At 42.3% G+C, this 13575-nt stretch overlaps 1 protein-coding gene and 1 long non-coding RNA gene across 6 annotated transcripts in view; one reads left to right on the forward strand and one right to left on the reverse strand.

Moving 5' to 3' along the window:
• ITPR2 (inositol 1,4,5-trisphosphate receptor type 2) overlaps positions 1-13575 on the forward strand; it is a 518259-nt gene that overhangs the window by 361215 nt on the left and 143469 nt on the right. For all 4 annotated transcript variants that reach the window (XM_073621752.1, XM_073621753.1, XM_073621755.1 and 1 more), the window contains 5 exons: positions 435-622; positions 1724-1904; positions 8103-8362; positions 12000-12200; positions 13041-13151. In XM_073621752.1, coding sequence (XP_073477853.1) covers positions 435-622; positions 1724-1904; positions 8103-8362; positions 12000-12200; positions 13041-13151 — 941 coding nt within the window. The remainder of the gene's footprint in view (positions 1-434; positions 623-1723; positions 1905-8102; positions 8363-11999; positions 12201-13040; positions 13152-13575) is intronic.
• LOC141132836 (uncharacterized) overlaps positions 1-13575 on the reverse strand; it is a 98303-nt gene that overhangs the window by 53829 nt on the left and 30899 nt on the right. The window lies entirely within an intron of this gene.

The raw sequence follows: 13575 nt of genomic DNA on the forward strand, positions 1-13575 counted from the left end.
AATAGTTTTCCTGGCTTTTGCTTTCTAGAACATACCCTCTGCAATGTGCGGACACACAATACATGCAGCCTCCACCCTGGGAGTCTACAGGGTCCTGCCCAGTCAGCAGCAGCCCTGATGGTAGATAGATAGTGCCAATGGGAGTGGTGGCCTGGCTCAGATAACAGGGTGGCTGCAGCCAGTGTTAGCGGAGCAGAGGGTGGTGCTCCAGAGTGCTGCTGTGCCTAGCCGGGGGGTGGGACCAGAGACATGTTTGCCCAGGGTCCAGTCAATATTAAAGACAGCCCTGGGGCCAGGGAAAGTAGGCTGGGAGGAAACGGCTAGAGGTGCCTGTACAACTGTGGAAGGCTGGAGTTCCATTTTAACAAAACACAACGGGGGAGTAAGAGAACAGAGGATCGCAAACAATAACTCCATTGTCTGCTTTTTAACAGCCTTCTCCATCCCGGACAGCGACAAGAAGTCAGGGGCTTCCATGATGGATATTCAGTGCCTTCTGGACAAGGAGGGTGCTTCTGAACTGGTCATAGATGTCATTGTTAGCCCCAAGAACGATCGGATATTTTCTGAAGGAATCTTACTTGGAATTGCGCTGCTGGAGGGTGGAAACACCCAAATACAGGTAAGAACAAAAACACCCCTATATAGGCCACCCACCTTCCAATATGGCTGCCTATGTCTTTGAATATATTGTAACATCATTTGGCCTGTCTAGTTCCAATCTTGAATTCACCAATATTTTAGCCTACGTAATATGTCAGATTTTAAAATTAACATTTGAAAGGCGAAAAGATTTGTCGTGTTGGACCTGTATTCTCCATCAGAACTGCATTTTTTTCTATTTTGAATGGAGCTTACAAGTCAGATTTTGGGCATCCCCTGCAACAAACATTTCAGTTTTGGTGAGATACTCCCAGAGGGCTAATCACGTCTGCAGACGCTGCCACTTTCCTCATTAGAGCCCTGCAAGTGCAGCAGCTAATTGATAATTATAAACTCATTCACATTCACTTTCCACATGGACACATACAAACAAACAGCTTTTTCTTCAGAATAACAAAAGGTAGGAATCTGCAACAAAGTTTGTTAAAATCACAGTTTGTCTATGTGCAATGCACATAGATCACCCAGAGCGGAATTTTTATTTATTTTTTAAAGTAGAGTTACTCTTTAAAACTTGCAAAAGTAACGTAAGTAAAAAGGAAACTGTCGTATGTTTCTAAATTTAAAGTGTCCCTAGTCCAGACTTTTTTCTTCAGTTTTGGATAGTAGATTCTCTTTCTGTTTTTTTTTCCTCTTTGTGTCACCCCATTGTCTTGTTCTTCCTGTGCCAGTGACTGTCACCAGGACAAAAAGTCTGGAGCAGATTTCAAGGGGAACAAATCACAACAAAAGCACTCCATCAGCCTTTTATTGCTTACTGTGTTCCTGAGTGTTTCCTCATTTCCTGTGCTAGTTACCATGTTGTCCCTGGCACAGCAAAGTGAGAGTAAATCTCCCTATTTTTCACTGTATCCAAAACAAAAAAAGAGTCTTGGCTGGAATTACACCTTAGAGATGAACTTCAATAAAACAGCTAAGAACACAATTGAAATGCATTGGGTGCTATTCAGAAAGTGTTGTGATCCAGGCACCCCTGCCAGACAGCACAGCCAGGTCCCAAATTCACTTTTCTCCATTGCTTTTCAATGTGATACAATGTGAGTACATTATTTTCCAACAGGGTTCATTTTACCACCAATTAAACGAGCAGAAAAAATCTGAGAAGTTTTTCAAGGTCTTGTACGACAGGATGAAAGCTGCCCAGCAGGAGATCCGAGCCACTGTGACCGTCAACACCATTGACCTGGGCACCAAGAAGAAGGACGACGAGTGTGAGTCCTTGTCTTTACCCAAGAAGAGAGGTAATGTGGAGAAAACTGTACAAGGAGGAGGAGGGATAAGTGATAGACAAGTTTTTTTTATTGTGTGTTGAGGTGCATTGCATTCTAAGATGGGCTACCTTCTTCAAGAAAAGAAAGAAGAATGTGACAGCTAGAGCAGCAGCGCTTGTGGTTGTGGCAAAAATTTAGCTAATGGGGGGGGGTTGTGGGGTATTAAAACTTGAGCCTATGATGTATGGCGTGCAGGAGTATGTATGTATGTAAGTGCAGGATTAGGGGAGGGCATATATAATATGTAGTGCAGGGCAGAGGCATAACTAGAACCTTCAGGACCCAGGGCAAGAAACCATAGGGGCCCTCCCAGACCCCTGGCCGTTTACCCCTTTATCATTTTATTATTTGTTTTTTTTTTAATTTTATTTTTAATTATTTTTTACAATTTTTAGGAGCCTCGTTGGGGGGCTTTGGGGAAATATCAGGAGTCTAAACAGACCTCTGATGTTTCACCTTTGGGACAGAGAAAGGATATTGAGGACACAGCCCTCAATCTCCATCTCTGCACCCTTTAACTGCACGGAATGAATGGACAGGTATAGCTCTGTACAGAGATCCTGGTTCATTCACAAACTGAAACATAGTAAACACAGCCGCTGAAAATGGAGGGGATTGGTTTCTCTATATGCCACCCCTCCCTCCTATCCAGGTGTATAGGCGGCCGCAAGGGCAATTGCAACCACTATATGTACGCGCCTGGTGCAGTGGTCAGTGGTGTGTAATGTACATAGTTTAGATGTGCATGCTGTTTGCTTGTCCATGTAAGCCACTGGGTGCTGTAGAATGGGCTGCGCTGTCTGTTACCGTCCATATATATTTTTTTTTAATTATTTTTATTACATTTTATGATACCGTCCATCTTTAAAGCATGACAAAAAGGAACACCCCCATGAGTGAGGGATATGCTACATGCTAAAAGGTTGGTATGGCTGCATTGTGCTGAAAATTGGGTGCAGCTTAAGGCTTGGTTCACACTGCCGTGACTTGTCATGTGACTTGAGAGTTCAAAGTCGCACCCCATTAATGTCAATAATACTGTTCTAATCAGTGCGACTCAAGTCGCAGCAACTTAGAAAAAGGTTTCTGCACTATTTTGGGGCGACTTCATCGTGACTTGCATTGACTTCTGTTAATGAAGTTGCAAACGAGCTGCAATGAAGTCGCGCAGGATGTCAGCTGTCAAAGTCATGAAAGTTTGAGGCCGCATAGATGTGAACTGGCACTAAAGGAGTATGGTGAAGTACAGTCTGAATGTATTTGCAGCATATACTATACAAATGCCACAGTCCTTGTACCCACAAAAAACTTATTAAATAATGAGCCAAAAGCAACAGGCTTACAGACCCACATAAACCCTGGCACAAAGGATATTTTTTTTTACAAAATGAATTCTGCTGTTACATATGCTTTTCTGCAAAAAGAATATAGATAGAGAGCTAACACTTTGTCTCATCCTACCTTAAAAGATAAGTATGGGGTTTCATAAAAAATATACTTTATACTCACCTAGGTGGATGCTGCATCTGTCCCCTTCTACCTCCACGCTTCCCCCTTGCGGCCTGTGTGCGCCGCATGCACTGCACACAATATGGTTTGGCCACTGTCTTCAATAACTTTTTTATGAAAATTCTCGCAACCAATTTTTCACACATTCCTTTCTAAAAATTATTGACGATTAAAATTTATTTTAAAACACATCTTGTTCATGTGTACAGCTGTCTCCTGTTGTAAGAGTCAATGGGTGAGATTTACTAAAACTGGTGCACACAGAATCTAGTGCAGCTGTGCATAGTCGCAAATCACATTCCAGGTTTTATTGTCAAAAGCTTAATTTAACAAGATGAAATTAGAAGCCGGTTGGTTACTATACACAGCTGCACCAGATTCTGTGTACACCAGTTTTAGTAAATCTCCCCCAATGTGTTTTGTTGATTTGCAGTCAAGAAAATATAGTGCAAAATCCTTCATCAAATAATGGATTTTTGAAGTCGTCACTTTAGTTTTCAAAAATGTGCTGGTAAATAAATCCGGACAATGCCATCTGCATGTTTAGCCAGCAGATGTTAATTTGTAGTAATGGATTGATTTGACGTGCTGCAGCCCAGAAAGTGATAAAACTCACGTTTATCTGAAGCCTTTTTATGGTGGCACTTCTCAAAGTACTTTGCAGGTAACTCCTCCGCAGGTTTTATTTCCTTGTGTTGTCTCAACTAACTCTGTGGCAGTCATTATAGACCTTAATTACCATAAATAATTAGTGTCTGTTGTTGAAAGCAAACAACTGGTAATTGGACATTTGAAGAGATGGAATTATTATATAATAATGATTCGCATGGACTGCTTTCGCAAAACAGAAAACACTGTTATAAATGAAATCCTGAAATTGTTTAAAAAGTGAAACTCTAGTCATCCTTTTGCTTTGAATTACCAAAAAAAAGGGTTGGTATCTCTGTCAGGCTTTTATTACTCTGAGCATAAAAATACAACATGAGCATCAAACCAAACCCAAATGGCTTTATTTGTTCATAATTGTGACAACCGCTTGGCACCCAGAGTGGATGCCTCCGCCAAACAGTGCCTCCTGCCCCCCAAATCCTTCCAGCAGACCAATAGCTAATACCAGCCCTTTACCCCAAGCATCGTACACAGACAAGATGTTGAGATCAAAACCAAAGGAATAACTGTTTATTGAACAGAAATACAGTTTTTTTTGTTTTGTTTTTTATACTTCAAAAATAGGGGGGTCACCACACGAACAACGAAAACAAATATTACACATTGGGGTAAACATCCCAAAATTGTTCGGTAACAAGGTAAAGTGGACACAAGACTAATCACATCTCCAGGAGGATTAGCAAACAGACAGAAACAATATGTTACTCAATTAACAATGAGAATTCACACCTAGGAGGCACACAGTGGGGAAATTACACAATGGGAGAAAGACACTTAACAGTAAACACATTATCATTATTATACAGGGTTTATATAGCGCAAACAGTTTGCGCAGCGCTTTATAACATAAGGGCAGACAGTACAGTCACAATACAATTCAATACAGGAGGAATCAGAGGGCCCTGCTCATGACACCTTAATAAACAAATTACACATAACAGCAGGAGACCCCAGCATCAGGTTGTTTTGAGCCCCAGTCACACACTTCCCAAAGAGCCCCCTCAAATGCCAGGGCCCATGGTCAGTGGGCCAGAGGCTAGCCTGCAGTCCCATCCAAAAGCCCTTGTCCCAGTTGCGTCTGTCACAATAATAAAATCACAAAAAACAGCCAGTGTTTTCCGGGGGGGGACGACACCAGGGCTCAGCAACTTTGGCAGGTCTTGAACTTGGTCTTGGTCTTGAGAAAAATATATCAGACAGGTCCGTAGCCTCCTGTGTAGATCTGTCTGGTAGATCTGGTCCTGTTAAAGTTACAGAGCCCTAATGAAGGGGGGTGTCTTTGGCCCCTAAAACGCGTTGGTTGTTTCTTTGTGAGCATATTAAGAACAATTAAAGTGATCTGCACCCTTTCATTCTTTTTTAAAATTTTTTTATTTAGTATACGACATAAACAATGAAAAGATAACTTCACAGAATACGTAGTCCACACAAAATAGCATATAAATGGACAGCATCTGAATGCATCCTACTGGGCATAGGGTCACTCAGGGTAATTACCAGAGAATAAAGCTGTAGGTGTGCAGGGATCTCCAGTACCTAGGATATGTAAGTCTAGGGGTCCGTATAGATGGATTGTGTAATCACTCGCACTTCAATAGAAGTAAGTCCCATTATTCTTGAAAAACAGTTATTGGTATGTGGGGGAATTATATTGCAGGGTATCCCGCTGAGGTCGAGACATACCAATTTTTGGATTATAATGGAGAAAAGGGAGTGGGAAACAAAGAGAGAAAGTGAAAAAAAAGAGGGGGGGGAAAGGGGGAAGGGTTATGTGGGAAAGGGAGGGGGGAAGAAGTCCCACCTAGGGAGTGAGGGCCACCCTATGCTCATCAAGCAATGCAAACATCAGGTTTAAAGGTGAAGTTTCTGGCACTCATTAAGGCTGAACTATGTATAGTGAAGGTATTTATCCGAGAAGCGAAAAAGGTCCCAGTGGAACTACCTGGACTTATGTTCCTCAGATTTGTCCTGTATAGTTGCAGTCAAATCTTCCATCCGTTCAATATCATTAACCCTTGCGAACCATTGGGCCACTGTGGGGGCAGATTGTTGCTTCCATTGGCTCGGTATGCAAGCCCGAGTGGTGTTGAGAAGGTGCTTAAAAAGAGATTTGTGATACCGCTTTCTTGACATGGGAGTAAGGTTTAGTAGAACTGCAGCAGGATCATTGGATAGGGGAATGTCTGTGAATTTGTGAATGAGTCGAGGACCGGTTGCCAAAATGTTTGAAGTTTGGGGCATTCCCCAAAAATATGGAGAATAGTGCCCGGGTGTTGTTCACAGCGCCAGCATCGATCAGACTGATTGGGAAATATTTTAGCCAAAATTGACAGAGTGCGGTACCAGCGTGTGGTTAATCTGTGGGAAATTTCCTGATATTTACTACAAAGTGATGACTTTTGCGCAAATAAAAGTATGCATTCTTTTTGGGGCTCAGTAAATGTGGTTTGTAAGTCCCTTTCCCATTTTGTCAAGAAAGGAGGGTCTGTGGTAGCTTGTAGGTCCAGCAAGATTTTGTAAGACATAGAGAGGGATCTACGAATAGGTCCGTCACACAAGCAGAGTTCTTCAAATGATTGGAGTTGTCGTGTGAAGAGTGCATGTTTAGGCATGGAGCTAAGGAAGTTAGAAACCTGCATAACTCTCCAAAGTTCCAGTGTAATAGGTGTCCGTCCCGACATTAAAGTCTCGGTGGGGATCCAGCCTGTGGGCTGTAAAAAGTGAGAGGCCCGTAAAAGCCTTTGCGAAGCCTGTACAGTAAAGGCCGGGCCTGAAAGGCCAAGAGGCAATCTCGGATGCCCAGCAATCGGTGTCATGGGGGATGGAAAACTAGTCAGTGAAGATAGTCGAAAGAATCTTTCAATCTCGGAGAGTATGGGGCCAATCAGCGGATGGGTAGTCAAGTGGGAAGTCATTTGCTTCTTTCACTCTTTTTTTTTTTTTGGTTTGACAATCCTCTTCTATGTTTATGGTCTGGATCTCATTCTAGGTATCCACCAAAGTGGGTGAAAGCTTAACTCCAGGCTGGAATACAAAAATACCATTGCAATGGGGTCCCCCTGCAATACAAATGGTGGTTAAATGCTCATTATATCTAGGGGAGTGGAGGAATGAGCTCTATTACTTACCCTTTTCGCTGTTCCAGCAGACTTCAGTGCTGTCTTCTTCTCCCTGTGGGGGGTCGCTCTGTGTTATCACATAAAATGCAGGGATATTAACCCTACATTGTATTTGAAGGAGCGTGGGCATCTTACAGAGGCGGCAACGAAGCCGGCTGGAGTGCGAAATAAGGTATTTTTCCTTATTTTAGGACCCTTAGATATACCAAGAATTTTTTTGTTGTTCCAGCCCAGAGTCCAACTTTAAAGCTCAAAAAGAGTACAGAAGGGTTAGCAGCCCTGTCAGGTTTTACTGTGTGAAATGCCCACTGGGGAGATTCATGCACTCTTGTCTTTTCTGCCTACCCCACCACCCCCCTATTCATAGAAACTGCACTGTAATGTCTATCAATTAAAAGTGAACTATGAACAGAGGACAGGCAGATGAATGAAAAGGCCTATTTCCTCCATTCATAGATTTGCAGCACCAGAATATTATGACTGTGGCGGTGGGAGGAAGGGGGGGGGGGATCAGAGGACTTGAGATTTAAGTTAAAATTGTAGTCTGCAGCACAAGGGACACATTTCATTGACTTTAAGTACCGCCCCTTGTGCCCTTTTGTTAAAGTTTTAAGACTAAACTTTAAACTTTAATAAAAAATGTCTTTAGATATACTTTAAAACTGAACTACAGGCATGAAAATTTAACTATATTCCTCAATAGCCACAAAGGATATAAATCCACTTTATATGCGCCAAATTAATTTGCAAAGTCAGCTATTACCTTGTAAAATTAGTGGTGACCTCATCACTGAGCTGTACATGCTTGTGCAGAGTGCAGAGCTATGGGAGGAATCCAGCAGGCTCAACCCATAATATTTTTTTTTTTCAGTAAGAGATTCTCAGCTCCATCTTAAAGATGGGATGAAGGGACAGCTGGCGGAGGCCTCCACTGCGACGTCCAAGGCATACGGCATGTACCGAAAAGCGATAGATCCAGATATGGATATGATGGGCTCTGGAGGAGATAACGGAGGAGGCGAAGAGAAGGCAGCAGAGGAGTCGGTCACCATGAGCCCTGTCATAGAAATCATGCAGCCGATCCTGAGGTTCCTCCAGCTGCTTTGCGAGAACCACAACCTTGGCCTTCAGGTAGGGAAGACACGATGTCTGTGCAGACTTAAATTGGATCTAGTACCACATTTAGTTTTTCATGTTAAGAGCTTTCTTGCTCAGTAATATATCAGTGTAACACTTCCAGGTATTTATTACCGCTTACAGAGTTCACAGAGCTCCCCCTGACAATGCCTTCGTCTGCTTTTCCTTCCAGGATGACAGAGCCATCTTTGGTTAGACATCATTCAGATGACAGAGTGTTCACAAATGTCTGACAAAGAACAGCCCCTGCTGCAGCTTTTCACTTTGTGACTTGATGCAAAGTTACAATGTACAGTCTGATCACTGGGGCAGAGGGCACTGCAGAAATGTTTCTTCCTGCCTGCAGCAGTTTTGCTTTTTTTATTTTAGGTTACTTAGTGTTAAAGCAAGGAAGCAGAAACCCCTGTAGTATATTGATGTGTTTTACTAAACATGAATGTTGTACATACAAACTACCTACAATTTGATTACAACAGTAGAAGACATGCAGAGTATTACAAATGCATACAACACACACATGCACACGCTATCTATCCTTCCTAGCAAATGAGCATTGACAATGGTGTGCATGCTTATAGGGATATGCTAAAAAGTCACTTAGCTTGGGTTATAGTGGCTTCACAATTTCTGTAGGCAACCAGGACTCCAGGCTAATCAAGAGATTGCAGAAATGGCTTTTCTTATAGTGTAGATTTAGCATTATCCCCAACTAAAGTTTCCACTGGTGCAATCTTTGATCTTGTGAACTCCCCTCTGGCACTTTCCTTCTAAGTTCTTCAGACTGCTGGTTGGAAGCTAAACAGTGGGGACCTTAAGTGGAGAGTGTGAACAAGATTTGCTTTTGACTGCTGGTGATTGCTGGGTTGCATTTTTAGGTTTATTTTGGGGCTTTTCCTTGTAGCTTAGGGTCCAGTTAGCCTAACATCAATAGTATGCAAGCTCTCGGAGGGGATGATAAGGGACTATATACAATATTTTAGTAATTAGAACGGTATCATTAGCAGTAATCAGCATGGATTCATGAAGAATCGTTCTTGCTAAACCAATCTATTACCCTTCTATGAGGAGGTGAGTTGCCATCTAGATAAAGGAAGGCCTGTAGATGTGGTGTATCTTGATTTTGCAAAAGCATTTGAAACAGTTCCCCATAAACGTTTACTGTACAAAATAAGGTCTGTTAGCATGGACCATGGGGTGAGTACATGGATTAAAAACTGGCTACAAGGGGCGAGTTCAGAGGGTGATGATAAATGGGGAGTACTTGGAATGGTCAGGGATGGGTTGTGGGGTCCCCCAGGGTTCTGTGCTGGGACCAATCCTATTTATTTTGTTCATAAACGACCTGGAGGATGGGATAAACAGCTCAATCTCTGTATTTGCGGACGATACTAAGCTAAGCAGGGCAATTACTTCTCTGCAGGATTTTATAAACCTTGCAAAAAGATCTAAACAAATTAATGGGGTAGCCAACTACATGGCAAATGAGGTTTAATGTAGAAAAATGTAAAATAATGCATTTGGGTGGCAAAAATATGAATGTAATCTATACACGGGGGGGGGAGAACCCCTGGGGCTCCTAGGAGATGATAGGTTCAGCAATGGGATGCAATGCCAGGCTGCTGCTAACAAAGGAAACAGAATATTGGCATGCATTAACCACTTCCGGACTGCCGCACGCCGATGTACGTCCAAACTTTGGTGGCGGATATCGTTGTTATGGCAGTAGCTGCCATAACCCCGGTATCCCCGTTTTCGTGCGGCGGTCCGCTTTCTGATAAAAGTGGTCCCTGCAGCGGATTCGCAGCGAGATCACTTTTATCGGTGGCGGGAGAGGGTCCCCCCCCTCCCGCCGCGATCCGGTGCCCTCCGCCGGTGCTTACCGGAGCCGTCGGTAACGGCGGAGGCGATTGCGTCCGTCTCCCTCCTGTGCCTGGAGATGAGTGAGGCTAAGATGGCGCCCACTCGTCTCCATGACACTGCTGGGCGGAAGCAACGTCACTTCCGCCCACGCCTCTTAAAGGCATATTTTTTTCAATGTCATTTTTTTAAATGACTATTTTTTTTTTTATTGCATTTTAGTGTAAATATGAGATCTGAAGTCTTTTTGACCCCAGATCTCATATTTAAGAGGTCCTGTCATGCTTTTTTCTATTACAAGGGATGTTTACATTCCTTGTAATAGGAATAAAAGTGACACAATTATTTTTTTTTTAAACAGTGTAAAAATAAATAAAATAATGTAAAATAAATAATAAAAATAATAAAAAACATTTTTTAAAACCCCCCGTCCCGACGAGCTCACGCGCAGAAGCGAACGCATATGAAAACGGTGGTCAAACCACACATGTGAGGTATCGCCGTGACCGGTAGAGTGAGAGCAATAATTCTAGCCCTAGACCTCCTCTGTAACGCAAAACATGCAACCTGTAGAATTCTTTAAACGTCACCTATGGAGATTTTTGAGGGTAAAAGTTTGACGCCATTCCACGAACGGGTGCAATTTTGAAGAGTGACATGTTGGGTATCAATTTACATGGCGTAACATTATATTTCACAATATAAAAAAAATTGGGCTAACTTTACTGTTGTCTTATATTTTTATTCAAAAAAGTGAATGCTGTCCAGTTCTGGGCACCAGTCCTCAGGAAGGATGTACTGGAAATGGAGCGAGTACAAAGAAGGGCAACAAAGCTAATAAAGGGTTTGGAGGATATTAGTTATGAGGAAAGGTTGCGAGCACTGAAGTTATTCTCTTTGGAGAAGAGACGCTTGAGAGGTGATATGATTTCAGTTTATAAATACCGTACTGGTGACCCCACAATAGGGATAAAACTTTTTTGCGGAAGGGAGTTTAACAAGACACGTGGCCACTCATTAAAATGAGAAGAAAAGAGATTTAACCTTAAACTATGTAGAGGGTTCTTTACCGCAAGAGCGGTAAGGATGTGGAATTCCCTTCCACAGGCGGTGGTCTCAGCGGGGAGCATTGATAGTTTCAAAAAACTATTAGATAAGCACCTGAACGATCACTGAGCAAAGGGTCTGAATACTTAGGACCATGTGATATTTCAGTTTTTCTTTTTTAATAAATCTGCAAAAATGTAAACAGTTCTTTGTTTTTCTGTCAATATGGGGTGCTGTGTGTACATTAATGAGGAAAAAAATGAACTTAAATGATTTTAGCAAATGGCTTTAATATAACAAAGAGTGAAAAATTTAAGGGTGTCTGAATACTTTCTGCCCCCACTGTATATGCTGTAACACATGAAGACTGATGGCATTGTCTCATCCTTGGCTAAGTCACTGGATTTGAGCTCAATTACAGTTTTTATTGATAAAATGCGGATCTTGTTTAAAACGAATGACACTGTTAAATTACTGAAATTTCTCCTTTTACTGAAGTCAGTTCAAACCTATCAAAGGAGTACAGTAGGAGACATGTGAGGGCCCAGGAGTTTAGGATAGATAAAGACCTCCTTTCTACTTCTGATCTCCTGGGCTGGTTTTTAAATTGGGTATGCTTTAAATACTGATAGTATAATTGTCTCCATCATGGGGAATTATCATTTATCTCATCAATGTGAGCCATTCTTACACTACACCATCCAACATTCAGCTGTCTTTTTTTCAGAACTTTTTGAGGAACCAGAACAACAAGACCAACTACAACCTAGTGTGCGAGACACTCCAGTTCTTGGATTGTATTTGCGGGAGCACAACAGGCGGTCTAGGTCTGCTTGGGCTGTACATCAATGAACGGAACGTGGCTCTGGTAAACCAAACACTGGAGAGCTTAACAGAATATTGTCAAGGGCCCTGTCATGAGAATCAGGTATATAGCATGCAAGAATGTGTGATCTAAAGCCGAAATTATATCTGTTTTTATTTTTCCTTCCCTCGTTCCTACTTTCTCCCATCATCAATGATGGGACGAAGTAGGAACTAGGGATGTCATTTTTGAATAAAGCTTTTCCATTTTCATGACATAACTTATTTTAGACTTTGGGTCTCTGTACTTTTTTTTGCAATGGATGCAGATCATGGCTGGTGGAGGGCTTAGCAAGGTGCTGTACAGTGTGGGCTGCCTACTGGGAAAGACTATGCAATTCGATGTGTGCATCTGCCCTAGGTAATGCCCACATGTTCTGAGCCTCCATGACTGAAACATCTAGAATCCAATGAATGAAAGGGGCACACCAGAGACAGTCAGGCTGGTGAGGATAGAGCTAGATGATATTGGATGTCCTCCAGCCAGTAAATAATGAGGACTTTGACTTGCTGCAGCTTCTATGGCACACTGTGAGAAATCAGAGTACTGTAAGCAATTTCAGTGCAGCAGAGGAGCCTGTACAGTTGTGGAAAAAGGTTGGGGTTCAGCTTCGATCCAATGAAACAAGGCTAACACTGATAGTATTGCTTTTGAAGGAAGTCCCTGTTGCATCATGAAAGCTTATTTTTGGTAAGGAGGCGGAGCAATAATTTAAAGTTCTGCACATGTAAACGTCAGATGGTGGTGGTGGTGTTGTGGCGGGGGAGGAGGGGGGGTGCAAGTGAAACATTTACTTTTTTGCACCTTAATAGTTGCAGTATTTTTGAAACAATTATGTGTTTGCTTTGGATGGGAATCGTGCTTTTTCCTAATCAAGGAAATGGGCTGATTTGTGTTTTGCAGACGTGTATAGCAACTCACGAGTCTAACGGGATTGACATCATCATTGCCTTAATTCTGAATGACATCAACCCGCTGGGGAAGTACCGTATGGACCTGGTGCTGCAATTAAAGGTACCAAATTTTATTTCATCATGAGCAACTGCATGGCACCGAGGTGTGGGGATAGTTGGCTTAGTAGCCAAGAGCATAACTATAGTCATAGCAGACCATGCAACTGCTATGGGGCCCAGAAGCACAGGAGGCCCAAATCTGTCTGGCTACACAAGAACTTGTGCAGGTAGCAATTTAATTTGCCTGCTATCTTTGTATAAAATCAATGCATGTATAGTTTGGTAGGCTTTGTTTGCTGGGAAAGCAGGTAGTAGTTGTATTGCCTTTGAGATGAGAGTAGAGAAACATATCTTCAACTTTTATAATCTCTTGGTAAAGAAGTCATAAAAACCAAGTTAAACTGTGTTTGAGAGATACTGAATAACTAGAAATGTTTGTTGGTGGAGGTAAACAGAAACCGCCCGATAGCTCTGCCACAAGACAT

This window comes from Aquarana catesbeiana, linkage group LG03 (assembly GCF_042186555.1).
Source record: "Aquarana catesbeiana isolate 2022-GZ linkage group LG03, ASM4218655v1, whole genome shotgun sequence".
Taxonomy (NCBI): Eukaryota; Metazoa; Chordata; class Amphibia; order Anura; family Ranidae; genus Aquarana; species Aquarana catesbeiana.